The 22,729-nt window shown below is 37.3% G+C and overlaps 1 protein-coding gene across 1 annotated transcript; it reads right to left on the bottom strand.

The window, feature by feature from the left end:
• Nucleotides 1-1,088: 1,088 nt before the first annotated feature.
• On the bottom strand, nt 1,089-22,163 carry LOC107680666 (girdin-like). Its single transcript, XM_016476670.1, has 29 exons — nt 21,934-22,163; nt 21,161-21,309; nt 20,911-21,019; nt 18,579-18,648; nt 18,381-18,439; nt 18,143-18,226; nt 17,910-18,050; nt 17,637-17,779; nt 16,836-16,917; nt 16,575-16,733; nt 15,476-15,622; nt 15,085-15,265; nt 13,795-13,910; nt 13,605-13,694; nt 12,875-13,489; nt 12,290-12,469; nt 10,942-11,282; nt 8,696-8,822; nt 7,929-8,327; nt 7,592-7,753; nt 7,044-7,321; nt 5,858-6,001; nt 5,053-5,239; nt 3,711-3,856; nt 3,467-3,580; nt 3,166-3,317; nt 1,943-2,242; nt 1,758-1,821; nt 1,089-1,263 (listed from the first exon to the last, which is right to left on the bottom strand). The coding sequence occupies exons 1-28, from the start codon at nt 21,997-21,999 to the stop codon at nt 1,787-1,789; spliced, it is 4,776 nt and encodes a 1,591-aa protein (XP_016332156.1). The 5' UTR covers nt 22,000-22,163; the 3' UTR covers nt 1,089-1,263; nt 1,758-1,786.
• Between the last annotated feature and the right edge of the window lie 566 nt (nt 22,164-22,729).

The raw sequence follows: 22,729 nt of genomic DNA, 5'->3' as shown, positions 1-22,729 counted from the left end.
TGAGGGAGGGAGGGAGAGGAGGAGAGCGAGCCAGGGAGGGGAGCATGACAGGAGCTGTTGATGGAAGGAGAAAGCAGGAACGAATGGGGTTAGATGAGAGTGCTTCGGAAAGATACTATCACCGGTGACCATATTTCAGATGATCCCCACAAAGTCTTAGAATCTTCAACAAACTCCAGGGAGTCAGGGGGTCACATCTCATCTCGCAATAGCTGCATATACGATCTGTTGCGTATAAAAATGTGGTGGCTTTGTTTTAAGGACTCCATTGGAGAAGCAATCAGGCCATGAGATCTCATAATAATCATTCTCCTCTCAACTTAATGAAGGCTACCCTCAGGGGGTCCTTTCATTTTAGCCGAAATTCTGACAACTTCACAGTTGCTTTTCTTTGTTCGTCTGAAAAATAGTGTTTTTGGCATCTTCATGACAATAAATTGATTTAAAGTGCATGGTCTAAACATTCTGAATTGAGCGTCTTTAAGACATTGCTTAAAATGTGGTCTACTGGATGACAATCTCTAAACTCTGCATCGTCGTGCTCAGTATATCATCAATTCATCGACAAAAAGGTCTGCGGACTGACGCATTTTGATGAATGTTGCCATGACAACTGCATAATTCATGAATTGTATTAGAGTTCCATTTGTTGTTTTTGAGTTATGATTCACCCCAGCCAAGGATTGTCAAAAAAAAAATCTTTGCCCACACCCACGTTGTTTTAAGACCCCCATCATCTTCTGCCTCCTTAAATGTCAAAGTCTCCAAAGTGTCAGCTTTTTTTCCCCCCAACGAGACAGCATGAATTAATCTGCTCTCATAAATATTTTGTTAGCATCAGTTTGTATAAGACACTCTCATAATTATACAGGTACAAAGACACCAGCACACCAACCACTGGGCATTATAGTGCCACATAGCGGTGAGGATAGGAACTACAACCTCAACCACTACATATTTTAGTATAGTAATTATTTACTATCATATTTCAGGAAAGTCGCATGTCTATAAACATATGGCGTGTATTAATGATGGATGCATCTTACATATGTGTTTTAAATTCATTTATTTTTTTTCCCCACAATAAATGCATTGGACTATTACATATAGTAAGTGTATACTATATGCTTTATGGATGTTTTGTATGTAAAATTGTTTAAAAACCAAGGGATAAAAGTAGTTAAATGAGCATTAACAAATTGTGATTGCTTTATGCTTGTTTGTTTTCTGTGTCCTGTTGCTTGTCAAAACTGGAGTGAAAATCTAAAGGAGAGAGACAAAAGATGTTGTTAATGTTTTTTGGGCGTTCTCAAAAGAAATCAAGGCATATTCAATAATGAAAGGGAAATGAACTGGTCTTGCTGATTATTAGGTGGCTAATTACTGTACCTAACTTAAAGCAAACAAACATTTCTTGAAATGCAGATTTTTTTTCCTCCAATGAAAATATTAATTAGCTGCATAATATATTCAGATGTATTAATATGACAGGCTGAATGGAAAAGGATAGATAGGTTGTTTTTATACTGACATAATATGGTTTTGAAAAACAAGTGGACCCATATGTAATTTCTGGATTTTATTTTATTTTATCTTGTGTAGTTTGATCAAGTATGATCGTAGGAGCATGTCAGTATTTTGGCATCAACCTAATGTGTCTAGCTTCTACCAGTTGACAGATGTATTGGTGGCAAAAAACTTTATAAGACGTCACAAACAAAAAATCCACCAGTTAAAAAGCACTGCTGTAGACTGACCTTCAGTTCCAGATGATACACGGCTGACATCAGTGTGCAGGTGAGATGTTCTCCTCACTATCAACTAAAACACACATACAGATATTATACTCAACACAAAACAAATACAATGCATGTTATTTTACAACCTTAAGCAAATTTCATTTTCTTCTACCCTATCTGGTTTATATCTTCACCCTTCTTACCTCTGCCTTCCTCACTAGGGCTGTCCTGGCTGGGTGTAGGGCTGCCGTCATGTTCCCAGAGGGCCGTGGCGCCTGTTTGGGAAGAGCGCAGACGGATGCGAGGTTGCACACGCTGGTCTCCTGGGCTGAAGGACTGGGAAATTCCTCCTCTGCCCCTGCCGAGAGCCCAGCCGTGCCGGGAGCCCAGCTTGCGCCGACCAGTCCGCAGATTAGCTTTGGGTTGATCGTCTTCAGCCTGAGATGAGATTCTCCTAAGTGAACTTGGGGACACTGGAGCACTGATGGGATCCTGTTCATGAACTGAGGGGTGAAACAGTGAAGAGCATACTTTGTAAAAGATAACTGGTGAGGTAAAGGTCTTTATGGACGAATCTCACAAACCTGACAATTAAGGGTTTTTTACACTGTGACATTATTTTCAAAATTATTAAGCACATTATCCCCCCAAATTCTACTTATTCTAACTCGAAAAATATTAAATAATATAAATATGTAATATATTAACAATTACAAAAAAAATAGATGCCTTTGCCTTTAATTTATGCTTATAATATATGCCGTTTAAAAAAAACACTGAAAATAAAAAAAGAGAATAAAAAAAAAGACATACACACGTTACAGCATTGAGAATTTGAGGTGAAATGTACTTAGTTGTCAAGAAAAAAATTAAGAATGGTGCTAAAATATTTTTTAATACTTTGTGACATTCACCCACAAACTGGTATAATACTGATTTAAATGTATGGAATATTTATATATTTGTCAAAACTAATTAAACTAAAATTAAAATGGAAGAATATTGGATATATTGTAACAATTACAAATCCCCTTATTTGCTCAAAGTCAATGGCATGTTATATGTATCTACCATATACACAGAAAATACAATACATATCAGTACTATTACACTGTTACTGTTAGTATTTATATTACCATAAATCTCAATGCTGTATACACTCTGTGCAATATTCATTTGATCTGCAAATTCCATTCCATTGCTCCTTCACATAAACACAGAATTACTATGTCTGGTTGTGATCCAAGGGAATGGCATAATGTGGTAGGGTAACAGCATCATTCATTGTTATGGGCTTTTGGGGACCTTTTTTGTGTTTTACAGAGTCCAGGGAACCCTGCAGTCTTAACTTACTGGCACTCTCTTACGCTCTGTGGTACAATACATCTAATGTTATTACACCAGCCATACAGCTCTGCAGTCTCACCAGGCGCTGGAGCTGAAGAGATGGGAGCACCGTCGACAGTATCCGCGAGGTTCTCTATACTTCCAGCAGCAATAAACTGAGCGCGGCCTTCTTTGCTTCCACCTTTAGGTTTTATCAGCTTCTTCATGCGGTCCGCTATCCAGTTTGACTTCCTGAAGCCACAAGAGAGTTTATAGGTGATTGAAAGGCAGCCAGCAAGATTCAGATAAGTCAAAAAAGGTAAAAGAGAAAAACGGCAGGATGTCAAGATGAGTCCATGGTGAAAAGGTCTGCTAGAGACAGATGTTAAAGCCTGACTAACTTTGGTTGTTTGGGTGGACACACGCTAGGCAGACCCGGCTCCAAAACACGATACTGATCCATTATCTTCTCCACCAGCTTCTGCTTCTCCCTGCGCAGCTCGTTGAGCTTGTCACTGAGGTGGAGAAAGATGGACAGATGGGAGAGAAAAACATAGTTATTTACAGATGCAGGTGGTCCGGTGCTGAACGTTCTACATGGTGCATGTGGATAAAAGTGAGCTGCAAATGTGTGTGTGTTCTTACAGGTACTCTCTCTGCTGGTTGTGGTGCTGGTCTCGGCTCTCCAGGCTGCTCTCCAGTAGGGCCTTGTTATCTTTGGCCAGATTCTGGTTCTGCTCTACTAGATGCCGGTTCTCCTCCTCCAAGTTTGCCTTCAACTGGGTTAGGAGCTATAGAAAACATATAAATACTAGGGCAAGAAATTATACTATAAATTTAAATAATTATTGTTTTAATTAACTTTTTTTTGGTTACTGTGATCAATCTCAGACTTTCAATTAAATGAAATGCATAATAAGACCACAAAATGTAAATCTGTAAATAATTCTTAAATAAAATGTTTTAAACAAAAGTAAGATTACATAAATGATACACATAAAATTAATAAGAATTCAAACTAAAAATGTACATTTAAAGACATCAGATCAAGGCTATACATATACATACACACACACACATATTAGTGCTGTCAAATGATTAATTGCGATAAAATTAATAAAAGTTTTTGTTTACATAATGTGTGTGTGTACTGTGTATATTATGTATATATAAATACACGCACATGTATACATTTCAGAAAAATATAAATGTAAATACATGTAAATATTTTCAAAATAGATACTGTATGTGTATATTTATATATACATAATAAATATACACAGTACACACATATTATGTAAACAAAACTTTTAATTGTGAGTGCATGTGATTAATCGCGATTAATCGTTTGATAGCATATATATATATATATATATATATATATATATATATATATGAAGAGTCCGTTTGCAAAAACAGATAACATAAAAATGTTTAAAAATAATGTTTTTTTTTGTCCTGCATTTTAAATTAATATCAATCAAACTGCAATTGGGTTATTTTAATAAAAAAATAATACCTAAAAAAATACAGCTAACTAACACAATAAAAACATGCTTTAAGAAAATTAATAAAAACGCAGTTATCTGTTTTTGCAAATAAACTCTTCATATAGAGAGAGAGAAATATTACTACAATTTAACTCAATTTATTATAATCTATAAAATAATCTATTTTAATATATTTTGAAATGTAATGAATTCCTGTCATTTCTCCCATCTTCAGGGTCACATCCTTCAGAAATCATTCTAATATGCTGATGTGGAAACTGTCATTTTCTTCAGCAATGGAAAGTTAAAAATAACAGTATTTATTTGAATTAGAAACTTGTTGTAACAGACTTTACTGATATATTTAATGAAATATAATTGTTTAATTAAAATTGTCCTTGCTGTTTAAAAGTACTGATTTAAAAAAAAAGAAAGAAATAAAAGATACTGTATATATTATACACACAGAACTGTCATAATGTGCATTGTGCTCAGACCTGGTATTGGCTGCTGAGACGGACGCTGTTGAGATCCAGCTGTTGGTTCTGCTCTTTAAGAGTGCTGAGTTCTCCCTCCAGTCTGGTCCGTTCAAGCTGAGCCGTACTCAACTCTGCCCGCAGAACTGAACTCTGAGCCAGCAGCTCGGACTGCACCTGAACCCACTCCTGCTGCAGGTTCTGATATCTACACGTTAAACAGGTGAATCACACTAAACTACACATCTCATGAAAGTCATATTTTACTCCCAAAAACCTTTTTTTTTTGGCATTTGTGATTATATTATATATTTATATACAAGTCTAAATAATTAAAAGTACATCTAATTTAGGCTTCATTTTCGGAAGGGGGGGGTTTCATGCTAAATATTTCTCTTGATTCTGAGGTTAAACCCAGAAATGTTTTTGTGAGCCTGTCTATACAACAGTCCATGCATCTAGACAAGTGACCAAAGCACCAATCTACACTAACACAGTTATCTATCTACACTAAACTGAACATACTGAACACAAGTAAACTTCCTCCTGCTGGGTTATGTAGACATTTTTCTTTTATCTTGTTCACCAAAGCAACCAGCTTTACAAATATTTTCATGGGCTGTCACGCCATGGCAACAACTGTTGGAAACTGGCTATGAAATGATTCATGTTGTGGGGAGACTTTGGTAGGGCTTACCATCACCACAGTGGGGGAAGAACAGTTTGAGGTGGGTGGTATCATCACTTCCGCTCTCTTTCCTATGAATCTGCTCAGCTGTAACTTCAACCCAGTGTTGTGGTCATTGCAATTATGACTTTCTCTCACCTTTCATTGTCCATTTTCAGTCTCTCCAGCTCCTTCTCGCTTTCCACCTGCCCTTGTGTCACTTTCTCCCTTTCCCGTCTCTCCACACGTATCGATTCCTCTGCTTCCTCCAACTGTGCTTTTCGCTCCAACAGCTCCTTATATCTAGACAAGTACAGTATTTAGAACATTTTACAAGATTAAAATCAAAGATATTTTGATAAATTATAAATCAAGAGATAATGTAGTTTATTTCAGCTACTGTAAATCCATGTTTCATCTGATGTTAAAGTCATATGGAAGAACAATTACGTTAACAACAATAAACAAACACTATAATAGTTATTTATTTTATATTAACACTATTTATTAGAAAATAAATAAAGTTTTTTTGATGTGTAAAAGTATTACATGGAAAAATTTTATGTGTAAAAAAAATCTGTGGATGAGTGGGTCTGGTGTGTTATTATAGGTTTTATTTTACATTTACATTTAGTCATTTAGCAGACACTTTTATCCAAAGCGATTTACAAATGAGGACAATAGAAGCAATCAAAATCAACAAAAGAGCAATAAAATGTAAGTGCTATGACAAATCTCGGTTAGCCCAACGCACTACACGTAGCAAGGTTTTTTTTATATACAGTACATATACAGTATATACACACAATACACATCCATATATAAGTGCAAGTGATAGAGGGTCAAGTGTTTTTTTAATAAAAAAGAAAACAAATAGATAAAATAGAATTAGAATTTTAGTAATAGTAATATCTAAATACTTTTTTGAAACCACACTTATTTTACAATTTTTTTACTAAAGTACAAGACATGTTAACAACCTTGTATATTCATATTTTGATTTATTACAGATTTACTTGAAACAAGATATGAAATAACCTAAAAAAAATCATATATTATCTAAAAGTATTGTTATTATATTATTCTTAATTTATTAAATAAATTAATAAATAAATAACCTTGCTTTTTCTGCTTAGACCACTTATGCTAAAATTTATATTATGAAATAATTACAAATTAAATAACCTCACATTTTTTCCTCTTTGACCTTTTATGTGAATAACCTAAAAGTATTATTTATTAAACAAATGATTATGAATTAATTTACTTTCAAATGAATAAATGGTTATTAATTTACTATTAAATTAATGAATTCAATAAATGAAACTTGTTTAAGGCAGTGTACCTGGCCTCAATGTCTTTATATTGAGCACCTAGACTGCGACTGCTGCTTTTCAGTTGACTGTGTTTGACCAACAACTCTTCTAACTCCGCCTCCTGTCTCTGTTGCAGAGCTGTCAATCTCTCATGATCCCGCCTCACAGCCTCCAGGCGCATCACTGACTCCTCCTTCTCCTTGAGCCACACCCTTGATTCCGCCTCCAGAGCCGCACAGCGCAGTTCGCTCTCATTGCGACGTGCCAACACCGCCACATGTTCGGAGCTCAGAGATGCCTGTTCCACCTAAGTGAGAGGAAAGAGGGTACAATAAAGCAGATATAATGAGAGTGTGGTCACTGGGGTGGAAATATCCTGTTTATGAAAAGCCTGTATAATTTAAAGTGGTGCAGTTTTATGCTCCATCAACGGTATGATTGAAAACTGTTAGTGTCCGCCCACTGCAAAAACTAATATAGATTTACACAAATGTCAGTTTCTAAAATACCCCGGCCTTTATTTCAGCGTCAAGGGTCCATTTAGAGACCAGCAACCCACACTCAGTCAAGCACTCACCTGTAGTTTGGTGTTGAGGGCCTGTAATTTAGCACAGTTCTCTTGCAGCGAGATGGAATGGCGCTGCAGGGCGTCCAACTGCTCTCTGAGCTGAGCACAGGCTAACTGAGACTGTGTCAGCTGAGACAGCAACACCTCCCGCTCTCGCTGCAGCACTGCATTCTGGGATACAACCAGAGGCATGGAGTTCAGCATACAAGTTGATACCCATTCATTTAGAATGTAATCAGAATCCCTGGACGGCGTTAATGATGTTTAAATAAAGACATACGTGAAGTGGCCTTGCGGGGCCTGAAACGTAATGATATTTCAGTGAGTGTTTTGCATTTTATCTCACCTCCCTTTCCGTATTTATCAGTCTTTGACTCAACGCCTCCTGGCTGCCAGTGCCCGTCTCTGCCGTTGTGTGTGGATGTTTGTGCCTTGTGTTTTCAGAGTCTTCTGCTGCATAGATAGAGTCTGTAGGCCCCAGGCTCTGGTTGTGGTTAGCCTTATCTACAATACTGACAGTGGCCTCCTGGGGGCTTCCTGACAGCGGTGGAGACTGTCTGTTTGATTCACAACCCTCGATTTTCTGTGTGTGTGAGTCAGGAGGTGAAAAAGCAACCTCTGGAGATGATCGTTGCTGTTGTGTAGCTGCCATTTCAAGCTTGGTCTGCAGCTCTTCAAGTATTCTGTTCAGTTGCGCGATTTGATTGGATAACTCTCGGGAATGGGCGCTCTCATTTGCCAGATCCTGGTTGTGAGTGGGATATTAAAGTTAGACAATTGCTGTACCTTACCAGCTTTATCCAGAACCAACCACGTGCCTCTTTAGGAAAACCTGAGCAATAACAGCTTTCATTAATCTCACAAAGATGCATTCTCAGCACAGTTGTCCAAGGAGGGGAAATCTAATTGCGCTGAGGATTTTCAGATAAAAAAGCAGCTAGAAAACAATTATCTAGTTGAAAGGAAATATTCAAAGGAGCCCATTTTGCAAGATCTCAGCTCAGTGGGACCTCCAGGCAAACATAATTGCAGAAATATGGTGTACTGAAGCACTATAGTAATTGCTTTTATCATTCAGATCTCACAAACAAACGCTTTGAATACTACACAGACCTTTGTTAGGGAGTCAGTCTGGACCTTGCTCTCAGCGTTGAGTGTACCGAGCTGCAGATTCTCCTTCTGCAGCTCCTCGAACTGGGCACATGTCTCTTTGAGCTGAGAAATCTCCTGACACATGCGTCTGTGGGCAGATGACAGATGTACTGAGTGATATACATAATATTCTTATGCCGTGCTATTTATTCCATAAGATCAGAAGAAATAAGGACTTTGACAAAGGGTTCTGTGTGAAATAAATGAAATAGTTCACAAAATGAAAATATATTCATTATTTACTCATCCTTCTGTTGTTCCATTTTTGTGACTTTTAAAGAAAGAAAAAAAAAAGATTAAAAACACCAAAAAGGCATCATAAATGTATCATAAAGGTGGTCCAGACAACTTGTGCACTACATTCCATGTTTTGTGAGCAACAGACAGATAAGAAAGAACCAATGCTTTTAGAGATATGAAGGCTGCAATGGAAGATTATCAGTAGTGAATAACTACTTGAACTTGGGTCAAAAGAAATATAAAGCACAAGCCTACATTCATGGTGTTTGGAAATTTTTGGAGCTTGTTAGAACAAGACATGACATTCATCGTGTTCCGTGTTTTGTGTGTGTTTTGCTCCCCATGTGTTTCCATGCCCTTATTTGGTTCTTCCTGTTCCTGTTCTAATTATGTTTATTGTTTTATTGATCCCAGGTGTGTCTCGTCATTCCATCGTCATGTCATTTGTGTATATATATAGTGTTCCATGTTATCAGTTCAGCGTCCGGTATTGTGAATGTCTGTTAATGTCTACCTCATCTGCTACGTGTGTTTTCCTGGTTCTCTGGTTATAATTAAAATCTCCTCGTTGATGTACTCCTCGTCTCCTCGTTCCTTCGCTCCGCGCTCCCTCACAGTAGCAACGTGACAGAATTCCGGACCGTGACAGTAAGCGGTGCCCCTTCTCCCAGTGTTTGTTTTTTGTTTTTTAAAAAGTGTTTTGTTTTCCTGTTTGTAGGCACGACGCGAAGCGGAGTTAGCTGTTATAAATTCACTGTAAACCACGGCTTCACGGGGCTTATTGCTTTTATAAAACGGTTATTCCATATACGTAGTAAGGTTTTCAATAAAACAGAGCAAATAAAGTGTAATGATATTAATAAAAACATTATTCTTCCGCTAAACAATGTTGTTCCTCAGAAACGGTTTGTCAGACTCTGTTCCGTGTTTTGTGAATGTCTATTTATGTCTGCCTCATCTGCTACGTGTGTTTTCCTGGTTCTCTGGTTATAATTAAAATCTCCTCGTTGATGTACTCCTCGTCTCCTCGTTCCTTCGCTCCGCGCTCCCTCACAGTAGCAACGTGACAGGCTCCAGTCCCCGAGTTTAGCCCAGAGAAGGCTCCAGTCCCCGAGTTTAGCCCAGAGAGGTCTCCAGTCCCCGAGTGTAGCACAGAAATGGCTCCATTTCCCATGTCGAGCCCGAGGAGGGCTCCAATCCCCAATTCAAGCCCAGGGAGGACTTCCCCGTGTCCCAGTCCTGCACCAGCCTCCAGGGCGCCCACCCCCCCCTGCCCTGGTGGAATTGTTACGGCGCGGGACGCACCTTGCAGGAGGGGGGAGTAATGTCAGACTCTGTTCCGTGTTTTGTGAATGTCTGTTTATGTCTACCTCATCTGCTACGTGTGTTTTCCTGGTTCCCTGGTTATAATTAAAATCTCTTCATTGATGTACTGTTTGTAGAGTAATTTACAACAGCTTCGAACTTGGCTCAACCAATCAGAATCAAGGACCGGAACTATCCATTTTATAATGTAATTTATTCTTGTGATGGCAAAGCTATATTTTCAGCAACAGTCTTCTGTCACATAATCCTTCAGAAATTATTCTAATATGCTGATTTGGTGCTCAAGAAATATTTATGTTTATTAACAATGTTCAAATTTGTTGTGCTGACTAATAATCTGTGGAAACTGATTTATTTTTTATATATTTGGTGAATAGACAGTTCCAAAGAACATTTATTTGAAGTATAATTTTTTTTTACCATTGTAAAAGTTTTTACTGTCACGTTTGATCAATTTCTTGCTAAATCAAAGTTTTAATTTCTTAGAAAATTGTAAACCTTTGAGCAGTAGTGTATATATGTATAAAGATTCATCATATTCATTTTGAATGACATGAAAGTGAGTAAATAATTAAACTTGTTTTTTTGGTGACATATTTCAATAAGTGCGAAGGTCCCTTTGCATGTACTTATGTCTGTACCTGTTTTGTGCCTCTAGGCTGCAGGCTCGTTGGTTGCCATGCTCTAGGGCAGATGTTGTGCTTTCCAGTTGCTGTCTAAGTCTGGCCATTTCTCGTTCTCTTTGTCGTAGCTCACGCCGTTGACTGTCCAGCTCTGCCTGACATGCCTCCTTCTCCTGCTCCAGTCGCATGACTTCAAGCAGTGCTTCTTCCCGCCCTCGAGTCAGAGACTCCACCTCCACGCCAGATTCTCGCAGTTCAACTTGTAGCTCTTCTTCATGCCGCCTGGCAGACTCTAAGGTCCGTCCCAGTCTTTCAAGGTCTGCCTTAAGGTTTTGGTTGGTCAGCTCTAACTGATCACCCTATGAAAAAATTGTTTGCTTAGTTAAGTCAACAAATAGAAAAACACCCACCTTTCTTCAGATTTGAAGGAACAGTTGACCTAAAAATGAAAATTCTGTAATAATTTACTCATGCTTGAATCTCTTTATGCTGTTAATGCTCCTTGTAATATACAAGGAGATTTTTACATAGCTCTTTTCTATACAACAGAAGTAAATGCAGAATGGAGTGTCAAAGTCAAAGAAAAGCGTTTGACTTTACTGTCACTTCAGATCAATTTAATGCCTCCTTGCTGAATAAAAGTATTAATTTCTGTCAAAGCAAAAATCTTACTGACGAAAAAGTGATCTATATGACTGGTATGCATAATTGAAAGGCTTTTGAAGCAATATTATAGCTCTGTATATGGATTTAATTTGAAATTTAAATGATTTTGCACTGAAAATCATTCAGCACGACTCTCAAATCTACATATTTAAAGCTGGCATATCATGTTCAGTCATGAGACATGCAAAATGCAATGGCATTACTGACATTAAACATAGCGTGAGGCATCTTGATTCTCCAAGTTTGAATATGCAAATGAGAATTAAGAGATGAAAATTTGTAAGATTTTGGTCTGTTCCTCACACAAATCCATACAATACGGCGCATATGGACTAATATATTCATATGAACTACTTTTATGGTGTTTTTTAATCTTTTGGAGGCTTGACAATCTTAATTGTCATTCAGTTTAACTGTATGTATTTTCCTTTGCTTTCCACAAAAGAAAGCATGTGAGTTTGGACAACATGAGGGTGAGTAAATGATAACACAACTTTCATTTTTCAGTGAACTACCACTTTAAAGACCAATTATCATCTATCACTGTTACCCATGCTGATTCTCTGCCCATTGTGTTTTTGATATCCACTCATTGTTACTGCATAATTTTAATGTAGGCACCATTAATCTCAATGTTTCCCCAGTCATGTAATCCATATCTTGTAGTACAGCAAAAGGCCAAACAAATAACCCGCCTCACCTTGCGTACCACAGCCCTGAGCGAGTCTATGGTGCCCCTGAGAGTCTCTCTCTCCCTCTCCAAGGCTGCCCTCTCTCCCTCTAATTGAGAAATCACTGCAGCCTGCATCTTCTGAAACGCCACCTGACTGCGTAGATGCATCAGCTCCTCCTCCTGCTGCATAGACTCACCCTGCAGCACCTGACAGATAAACATATTAAGTGGTTATTAGCAGACGCTTTTATCCAAAGCAAATCAAAGTGGAGTGCTGTGCTTAAAGGCACAATAGGGATGATTCATGGATCGTTCTTTGAGGAAATCAAGGGCGGCATCTCTTGCAATCCCAGGTCATTATGCTATATGAAACAATGAGTAAAAATGGAAAAAGTCATCATTGTGAGAAATAGTCCTTGTTTTACACGGGTCTAGTAACCGCATTGAATGTCTTTCTTAATTGCTAGTGGCAGGGAGTTGCGTTTGTACTTTGTGAGTCATTGCCGTTATCGACTGGACCGTTATCTGGCTTTGAGTGGATGTTGAAGTGTGTGGATTGTGCAATGATGTAGTAATTAGGTTTTTCTGTGTCATAACTTGATGGTTCATTACCTCTATCTGTTTCCTAGCCTCCATGAGGCTCTCTGCTGCCTTCTTCAGTCGCTGGTTCTCAGCCTCCAGGAAAACCAGCTTATGTTCGGCCTCCAAGACCTTCTTGCTCTGCTCTGCCAGTTTGGAGCGCAAATCCTGGGCTGAAGTGGTCTGTCTGTCAGCCTCTTCCAGGGCCTTCTGAAGCTGTTTATGCAGGGCGAGGGTGTCCTGGGAGAATTTATCTTCTTCTGTCTTCTGGGCTTCTGTGCTGCATGTCTGAGATGTCTCTTCTATGATGTCTTTCTTCCTTTCAATTTCTTTCTCACCCTCAGCCTCTCCTCTCTCTTTGGCATTCATTTCATCTATAACCTTCTTTTTTCTCTCGCTGAGGATTACGTCGCCCCCCTCTCCCCCCTCTCCATCTTCTCTCTGGGCTTTTATTACGCCTTCTTTTCCATCGTGTTTCTCTCTTCTCGTGTCATTTCCCTCGCATTCCCCTCTTGGGATTATTGCCTTTTTCCCTTCTTTTCCCTCCGAGGCTGTTCTTTCTTCCTCTAGGTCTTTCCGTTTCTGTTTTGTCCTCAGCTCTTCGAGATTTATCTTGAAGCTGCTATTTTCATTCTTCAGACACTCCATCTAACAGTTGAAGGAGAAATGACAGGGCCGGATTCAAAGAGTTGAGACGAGGACAAAATGACAGTAGACAAAACGCTTAGAATAACTGTCTTTAAATCCATCTTAAGTGCCTCACCTCCTTGAGGGTGCTTTGAAGCTTTTGTGAGAGTTGGTCCATGTGTCTCTGGAGCTCTTCAGTCATCTCAGGGGGGTTGGCCTGCTGAGCCTAGAAGAGAGACAGGAACATGGGAAACCTGAGAATTTACATGAATCAATTCGAAGCAATTTGTAGCCTGAGGATTAATAATGTCGAAACATCCACTGACCTCTCGTTCAGCCTGCAAGAGCTCTAGTCGTCTCCTCAGTTCAGCGTTCTCATTTTCAGCTCCCAGAAGCCTCAGCGAGGAAGCCTCGTTTACCTCCTCACTCAGAGGCTTCAGATCTAAACGACAGTAAGTGAGACACATGTGCACTTAACTCCATGTTATTCCTTGTTGTTCCTTTACAACAGTGGTCGCCAACCCGTCGATCGCGATCTTTATCACTGTCCCAGTAGATCCCCGAAAAAAAACAGTAAAATAAGTACAAAAATGCATTACATTTCTTAAAAAAAAAAGAAAGAAAGAAAAGAAAATCTGAATTCTGAATCAGCTATGATCAGCGCATCACTAATTAAAATACTAAGTAAAAGGTCTCAAATTTGAAGTACTATCTGGGATTCTTTTTTCTATCAATTCTTCAATAGGTAGATCTTGTCTTTCATAAAGGCTGAGGTCAGGGATCTAAAAAGGTTGGTGACCACTGCTTTACAACAAGGCAGAAAATCAATCTCCAAAACCTTTACCCTCCCACTTCCTCTCAGAATGAGCTGCCAACCTCCACCTGAACTGCTGACACCATTGCAACTTTCAAGAAGCAGCTTAAGACACAACTTATTCTCAAGCATTTAACCACCCCATACTCTTAAACCTATGCACTTACCCACTCACACTCATATATAAAAAATATATATATTTATCCTCTTCTCTTGCTTGCTTCCTAATCTAGTTGTCAAATAAACCTGGCATTGTATGTTATGAATATTGTTGGTCCTTGACCAATTACTTTTGTTTCTCTTTTTTATAAATCACTTTGGATAAAAGCTTCTGCTAAATTCTGTCATAATTTACTCACCCTCATGTCATTACAAACCCATAAGACTTTGGTTAATCTTCAAAACACAAATTAAGATATTTGTAATGAAATCTTAGGGCTTTTTCTTCCTCTGTTGAAAGTTCAGGTAAACAAAATTTATAAAGGTGTCATAAAGGTGTCGCAAAATGAATCCATACGAGTTTAATCTTAATCTTTCCCCTTCATTTTCATTGTAGGAACAATGCTAATCTTTTCCTTTTGTACTTTCCAAAATACAGGTTTGGAAAGACATGAGGGTTAGTGAACGCTGGCAGAATTTTAATTTCTGGGTAAATTATCCCTTGATTGAGTGTTAGTGATAGGGTGAAACGTAAATGTATGCATAAATGTCATATACATGAAGTCATGAAATCAGTCGTCTACCGATGGCAGTTGAGTCATAATATCAAATATTATAACATCAAATCATGCATAAAACCTACCAATCTCAGGCATGTTTATTTCCTGAACGTCCTCATCTGACTCTAGCTCTGATTGGAGAAAATGCTGATGAGTCACATTCTGACTGACACCCACAGAATGAACCCGACGCTTGAGATCCACCTGCAGACTCATATTCATCTCCAACAGCTCATCTACCCGCTGTCTCTCAACATCTCGCTCCTACACAAATGCAGTTATATACCCATAAAGCATTATTAATATACATCACACATTTTAGAAAAACGCAATTCTTTCATATAACTTTCATACATTTTAAAGTAGATTTTAGAAGTTTTCTTCCATCCTAACACAATTAATCAAAATTGAGCTCCACAGTCACAAATGGAAGCGTAACAAGAAAACACTATAAGTTCATAAAGTCATTCATACACCCTCCATATCCACAAGCTTCTGCCTGAGAAGAAGATTTTCCTTCTCCAGTTCCCGCAGAGCAGTGCACCGCGCACGAGCGTCAGCCAGCTGCTCATCCAGAAGTGCCTTGTTCTCTTGCAGCGAGGCGCAGTACTGCTGCTGCTCCTGTAGGGCCAGAGAAAATGAGTGTTACAGAAATCATTCGCTAACTTTCATGCTGTTCCAAACCTGGCTTACTTTCTTCTGTGATATTTTTGCAGAATGTTCATGCTGCTAACCAGGGACTCTTTAGGCATCATGTTTTATTACTGATCACAACTTTTTTAAAGCTTTTATTCTAAGAAATTAATCATGTCATTACTATCCAACAATTAACTAATCTAATATTATTTCCAGATGAAAGCACTCCACTTTGTTAATCCAAATGCAAAAACTACACTACCTTTCAATAATTTTAGATGTGTCAGATTTTTTTATTTTTTTTTTTATTTATATTTTTAAATGCTGTTTTTTGGATTTTCTATGTATCAAAGAATCTTGAAAAAATGTATCAGTTTCCACAAATATTAAGTAGCACAATCGTTTTTTGACATTGATAATAATAAGAATATTAGAATGATTTCTGAAATATCACGTGAGTAATGGCTGCTGATAATTCAGCTTTGCAATGACAGAAATAAAATTACATTTTAAATTGTAATATTCATAATGTTACTGTTTTTCCTGTATTTTGATCAAATAAATGTATTATAAATGGTAGTTTAAGTTGCTCTATTTAATGTATTTATAAATACCATCTTCAAATTTGCATGGTGCAGCTTCATGCAGGGTTCCTTTTGTGTTCAACTGAAGAAAGTAAGTCTTATTGGTTTGGAACAAGATGAGAGTGAGTAAATGACTGATTTTTTTTATTCAGTGACCTATTTCTTTAAAAGTAACCCTACAATTTAATATACTTTAAGTTTTCTTTTTTGCAACTTGCGTTTCTCACAACTGAGCATTTGCCAGAATATAAGCAGCACAAAATATTACTCCATTTCCAAATGATAGCACTCCACTTTGTCATTCCTAATTGCAAAGCATGATGATTCAGCCTGATGTATATCTCCTCCTCTACCTTCAGCTGTGTGCGGTACAGCTCCATGCTGCGGAGCCGATGTGTGCAGTTTTTCAGCTCCGCCTGCAGTTGCTCTGCTCTGGCTGCACGCTCATGCAGACAGTCCAGCTCATCCTTCAGACCCCGACTCACACGTGCTTCCACCTGCAACGCTCGGTTCTGAGCCAACCAAACATAAGACCGTATGTCAGTGAAATCTATCCAGTGTCCATACGCATTTATTAAGGATTATACAGTGTATTATCAGTATAGTGTGCTCACTTCCTTCTGTAGTTTCTTTATTTCTTCCTCCATAGTTTGCATTTCTTGCTTGTAATCCAGTAGTTGATCACCTTTATCCTCCCTTAAAACATTTTAATGTGTAAATACTTTTTAAAGATGAAGTGTGTATTTTCTGTGGCACTAGTGTAACAAAACAAATTTCTAAAAATAATGACAATGTTATTTCAGGCTACTTGTGAAGTCCAAACTAAAAAAAGTAATGCACTGATATTTTAACATTGCTGAAATCACACCCATTACTTTTAATAATTATAATGATAATGGGGACTTGAATAAAATGAAGGTTTTGGGGTCAGTTTGATTGTTTTTAAAACACTGGAAAGTCTCTTATGCTCAACAAATCTGCATTTATTTGATCAAAAATGTAGTAAAAATAAATTATGTAATGTGAAATATTAGTACAATTTAAAATAAGTGTTTTCTATTGTAATGTATTCTAGAATGGTAATGTTTTCCTGTGTTGGCAATGCTGAATTTTCAGCAGCCATTGTTTCAGTCTTCAGTGTCACATGATCCTTCAGAAATCATTCTAATATGCTGATTTGGCACTCAAAACAGTTGTGCTGCTTAATATTTTTGTTGAAATGGATTTTTCGATTAATAGAAAGTTTAAACGGACAGCATTCATTTGGAATACAAATCTTATGAAACATTATACAAGTCTTTACTGTCACTTTGGATTGATTTTCTGCGTCTTTGCTGAATTAAAAAATATTACTGACCCCAACCACTGAACGATAGTGTATACTGTCCTTAAATATGCTTTGCAAATACACTCACAGTTCCTGTTTGAGTCGGCGCAGTTTAGCTTTGCTGTCTGCCAGCTGCACAGCCAGTCCTTCAGGAGGTCCATCTCCAAACCCACTTGACGTGGTTATATGGGCTGTAGATGATTCCCGTTCCTGACAAAGCTCTGCTATCCTCTGAAGATCAAACAGAGACATCCAAAGCTGAAGAGCACCCTTTCTGAACACAACTGTGAATTAATCATATCTAGCCTCACCTACTCGCACCTGAAATCGTCAAGACTGCCAAAACAAATTCTTCCCTCACCTCCAAATGTGTGTCTCGTTGGCCGAGCAGGTTCTGGATCTGTTTGGCCATGGAGCAGAAGAGAGTCTGCAGCTCGGCTCCATTCAGCCCACACATGTCTCCAAACTCCAAAGGAAGCACTGCGCTTGGGTCCTGGGTCACCTGGAGCAGGGTAGATCACAGAGTTATTTGCACACTACACAAATGTGCTTTAGACTGAAATTATGTTCGGGATATGTTCAAAATGCACTGACCTCTTGTATGTAAAGTGCAAGCTCTGCTTGTGTATCAATGTCCAAGCACTGAATCTGCTGAATGAACGTTTCTTTCCTTTCACACTGGTGACAATGAGTCATAGTCATAGAACAGAGAGAAATGAATCACACACTGCAAGCATCAATATGTTTACATTAGTAACGTTACACTCTAATCAATTTACAGTACTGAAACTGTCCATTAAAGATATTAAAAGTGTTTACAGTGTTGAGTTACCTGTACTGCACAGCCTAGCAATAACAGTAGCAGTCGTCTGAGCTCTGCAACAGCGCCCTCTATTGACAAGGAAACCAACATAACACCAACGCAGCTTAATTAGGCCTACTTGAAAAATGTGCACTTTTTGATCATTTCTGTTTATTTAATAATAATTAGAGAGAAAATTTTTCCTTTTTTGAAATGACAGGACCACACCTGTCAAGGGATCTCGTCCTAAAACAGCAACATTTGGTAGCGGCATCAGCACCAGCTGCTGTAGATTATCCTGAAAGAGCAACACGAGTGAAATAAATGACAAGCATTAAAACCTCACTGGTGCTCTGCTGTTATCCCAGACAATGCGCAAGTAAGTGGTTTAAGTATGACATGCATTAGAGCGAGAAGAAAGTTATTCATATGCAGTCATGGCCAAAAGAAAACAAGCCTGATTGTGGAAAATAGGCTTATTAATCTGCAGCAACTGACATCTCATTCAGTATGACTAATGATCTTGTTATTACACTGCTAATTTTCTAATGCTTTTAAAAATGACTTACTCTTACAAAAAGTACTGTGGCACTACCATACAGTGATATAATATACACTGAACAAAATTATAAACGCAACATAGAAAAAGTCTTAGATCTTTGAGTTCAGCTCATGAAAAATGGGGGCAAAAATAAAAGTGTTGCGTTTATAATTTTGTTCAGTGTATTTAATGATTACCAACTTCATATACAGTGGTATTTACACGATTCCAAAAAATACCAACAATTTACATAAATCCAAAAAGTACCAACTGTGGTACTTTGTGTAAGTGTATGTAAGAGAAATTTGCTAATGCTGTAAAATGTAAAAATGTTTGTAAAATAAATAAATAAAATAATAACTAATAAATTAATTAATTCATATATATATGTGACCCTGGAGCACAAATCCAGTCATAACAATACACTGTATGGGTCAAAATTATCTATTTTTTTTTATACCAAAAGTCATTAGGATATTAAGTAAAGATCATGTTCCATGAAGATATTTTGTACATTTCCTACTGTAAATATATCAAAACTTAATTCTTGATTAGTAATATGCATTGCTAACAGCTTCATTTGGACAACTTTAAATGCGATTTTCTCAATATTTGGATTTTTTTGCACCCTCAGATTCCAGATTTTCAAATAGTTGTATCTCGGCCATATTGTCCTATCCTAACAAACCATACATCAATGGAAAGCTTATTTATTCAGCTTTCAGATGATGTATAAATCTCAATTTCGAAAAATTTACCCTTATGACTTTGTGGTCCATGGTCACATATGGGTATTTGACATGCCCTGTGGTGTTTTTATTGTTTTAATTTTTAATAATTAAAGACAATCTTTAAGTTTATTTGTTATTTTAGTATTAATAGTATTATTTCTAATATTTACTAATATTCTTGAATTTTTCGATTTTCATTTTAATTCTAGTTTTAAGTTTTTTTGTTTTACTATATTTCTCTTTAGCCTTCATTTACTTTTATTTGAGTTTTAGTAATTTTAGTATTTAAACTTATTTTACTTCAGTCAGCTGCCAAGGCAACATTTCTGATTTTTGTTTTAAGTTTAAGCTTTTTATCTACACTCTCAGAAAAAAAAGGTGCAAAAGCTGGGGCGGTACCCTTTCAAAAGGTACAAATATGTACTATTTAGGTACTAATGTTTACATTTTAGGTACTAATACTGTATGTACCTTTAAGGTACTTATATGCACCCTTTAGGGATAAATAAGATATGAAGGTATACCTTTTGAAAGGGTACTGCCCCAGTGACAACTTGTATATAATTTTTTCTAAGAGTATAATATTTACATTTTATTTCAGCTTTATTTAAATTAATGAAAATGATTTTTAATCGTTTTACTTAATACTGGTTGTTTAGTAAACAACACTGGTTATTTCACGTAAGATTTCTCTTATACTTTCACAGAAATGTATGGATCACTTGCCTATATTTAGTGTAATGATTAATCAGATATGTTTCCACAAAGATAAACCAACTACTGTGTAGTCAGCAAGCACACTTTGTTTTTATTTTAAAAGTACGAATGTAAAAATTACAGATAACGCAGGTCAATACAAAGTCAAGCAAAACCATGATTTAGAGTTTTTTACTACAGTTTTCTAATGACTATAAGCTTTTTGCTCTCATTTTAATTTTAAAATGTCCGGAACATGAAATACTTTGTCATTTCCACATGCTTTGTGTGAAAATAGCAGTGTAAAAAACATGTCCACAGCTAGGACATTTGAAACAAGAAGTGAAACCACAGAAACCTAAAAAAACAAACATGGCTAACTTGTTCCACAGCTACAGGGGCAGTACATACTGTTCAGTGAGATACTGAGTTGTTCATTCATACACTGTTTACCTGATATTTACCATCAGGTGCTGGCAGCATTTTTATTTTAGTCAGGGAATCAAGCAATATTATGCATTTGTGGAATGTACTTGCAAAGATATTTCTTATGTTTTCACATAGTGATTTGACTGATGTTTTAATTCAATACCTGATAGTATGATCTCAACTGTCGATTGAGGATGGAAAAGTTTTGCACCCTGAGAATCTTGTCGTCACCCACATTGTGGTAGATTTGTTCTACCTTTGGATTGGGATCACTGATTAAAGAAACCAAACAAAAATGTCACTGTTGAACTATCATCAATGAATCGTCAGTCAGCTTTTAAGCAAGCTACATTATTCCAAACAAAATAGATGACTTTCATTTTTTAGACTTTCACTTTGTAAGTCTGTCTTACATGATCCTCATGACCTCATTGAGGTAGACTCCATTGGTAAGCTTCAGGTACCGCCTCACGGCATTCTGGGAGTTGGAGTTTACCTCCATATATTCCTGAGAGAGTGATCCATTGTCCTCCTCATCGACAATACCCTCAAATAGATGAACCTTACAGACAATTAAAAAAAAAAACAATGCCCTGCTCACATAAAGGTTGTCTATGAATAAAAACTGAGATCTGAATATAACAGATCTTTGTTCTCTCTTGTGAATGCTTTATCATTCCTGTGTCCTATCTACATGAAGTTTGCTAAAGTTATTTTGCGGTTGTCCAGATCAAATAGAAAGTTTCACTTTGACTCTAAATTCTAAAGAGATCATCGAGATATTTTAAGATATCCCTCGCTGTTTAAAATAACTCTGTTTTAAAGCATGGTAGCTGTTTTTAGCTGGTCCAAGTTAGCTACAAAAACCAGACTAATAATGTTTGACCAGCTGGTAGCTAGTTGCTGGTCCAAGATGGTCTATCGAATTGGACCAAACCAGCTAGCATGTTCCAAAACAAAGCTAAGCGTGTGAAGTTTTCAGCAGGGAAGAGAATAAATGTTGACCATTTTTTATTTGTTAATGTTCAGATTTAACTGTAAGTAACATGAATTGATCAAAAATCCTTTCTGAACATTATTTATAGTTGCAGAATACTTCTGAACTGGTTTGTAAAGTTTACAAAACTCTTTATCGAACAAAATGAAGATTATCAATGAACTTTAACTGTTTTTGCTTACCACCTACCCATGTAACAAGTGCACTTCCCATAAATTCTTCTAACATTTCCGTAACGTCTACGTCCATCTTCATGTACTGTACCTGATCAGCTTTATTCCTCAAAACACAACGGATTATTTAAATAATATACTCTGAAGAGTAAACTCATGGTTACCGTAATTCCCTTGACAATAGACTGTCAAGATAAAACTGTTTAACTGTTAACATGTTTGCTTTCTGTGCCTTTTCCTTCCTTCACTAGTTTGCTTACCACCTACCCATGTAACAAGTGCACTTCCCATAAATTCTTCTAACATTTCCGTAACGTCTACGTCCATCTTCATGTACTGTACCTGATCAGCTTTATTCCTCAAAACACAACGGATTATTTAAATAATATACTCTGAAGAGTAAACTCATGGTTACCGTAATTCCCTTGACAATAGACTGTCAAGATAAAACTGTTTAACTGTTAACATGTTTTCTGTGCCTTTTCCTTCCTTCACTAATCACACTTCGAAACCACACCGGAATCTAGAGTTGCATTGCATTGGGTCTGTTCCCCCGCGCGTCCTCATGACGCCCGTGACGCCCGTGACGCGCGTTTCCACATTGAACAGAGCGAGACCGCAACAGAAGGGTTGTGTCTCAAAACCTCTAGACGGCATTTTGAGCATCGAATCATAGCCACTCTCCACAAACGCGTCTCTGATGTCCAAAAATGCATTACGCGCCTTATTACAGCAAACTGCTGTCTAGGTAGGCAGATCACTAGGATTTGAGACACAGCCTATGTGTGTGGGCAGCACAGGAAAATTAAATC

Source organism: Sinocyclocheilus anshuiensis, unplaced genomic scaffold (assembly GCF_001515605.1).
Source record: "Sinocyclocheilus anshuiensis isolate Anshui unplaced genomic scaffold, SAMN03320099.WGS_v1.1 scaffold328, whole genome shotgun sequence".
Taxonomy (NCBI): domain Eukaryota; kingdom Metazoa; phylum Chordata; class Actinopteri; order Cypriniformes; family Cyprinidae; genus Sinocyclocheilus; species Sinocyclocheilus anshuiensis.
Note: the sequence above shows the minus strand (reverse complement) of the source record. Positions and strands in the feature narration are given on the sequence as shown.

What these genes read in the sequence shown, in the direction of transcription:
- LOC107680666 (XM_016476670.1), bottom strand. Translation starts at nt 21,999, where the DNA reads ATGAAGATGGACGTAGACGTTACGGAAATGTTAGAAGAATTTATGGGA. An exon ending in TCAGGGCTGTGGTACGCAAG is followed by an intron (nt 11,283 to 12,289) that starts GTGAGGCGGGTT and finishes ATTTTTTCATAG; the next exon opens with GGTGATCAGTTAGAGCTGAC. An exon ending in CTCTTCAGCTCCAGCGCCTG is followed by an intron (nt 2,243 to 3,165) that starts GTGAGACTGCAG and finishes TTCACCCCTCAG; the next exon opens with TTCATGAACAGGATCCCATC.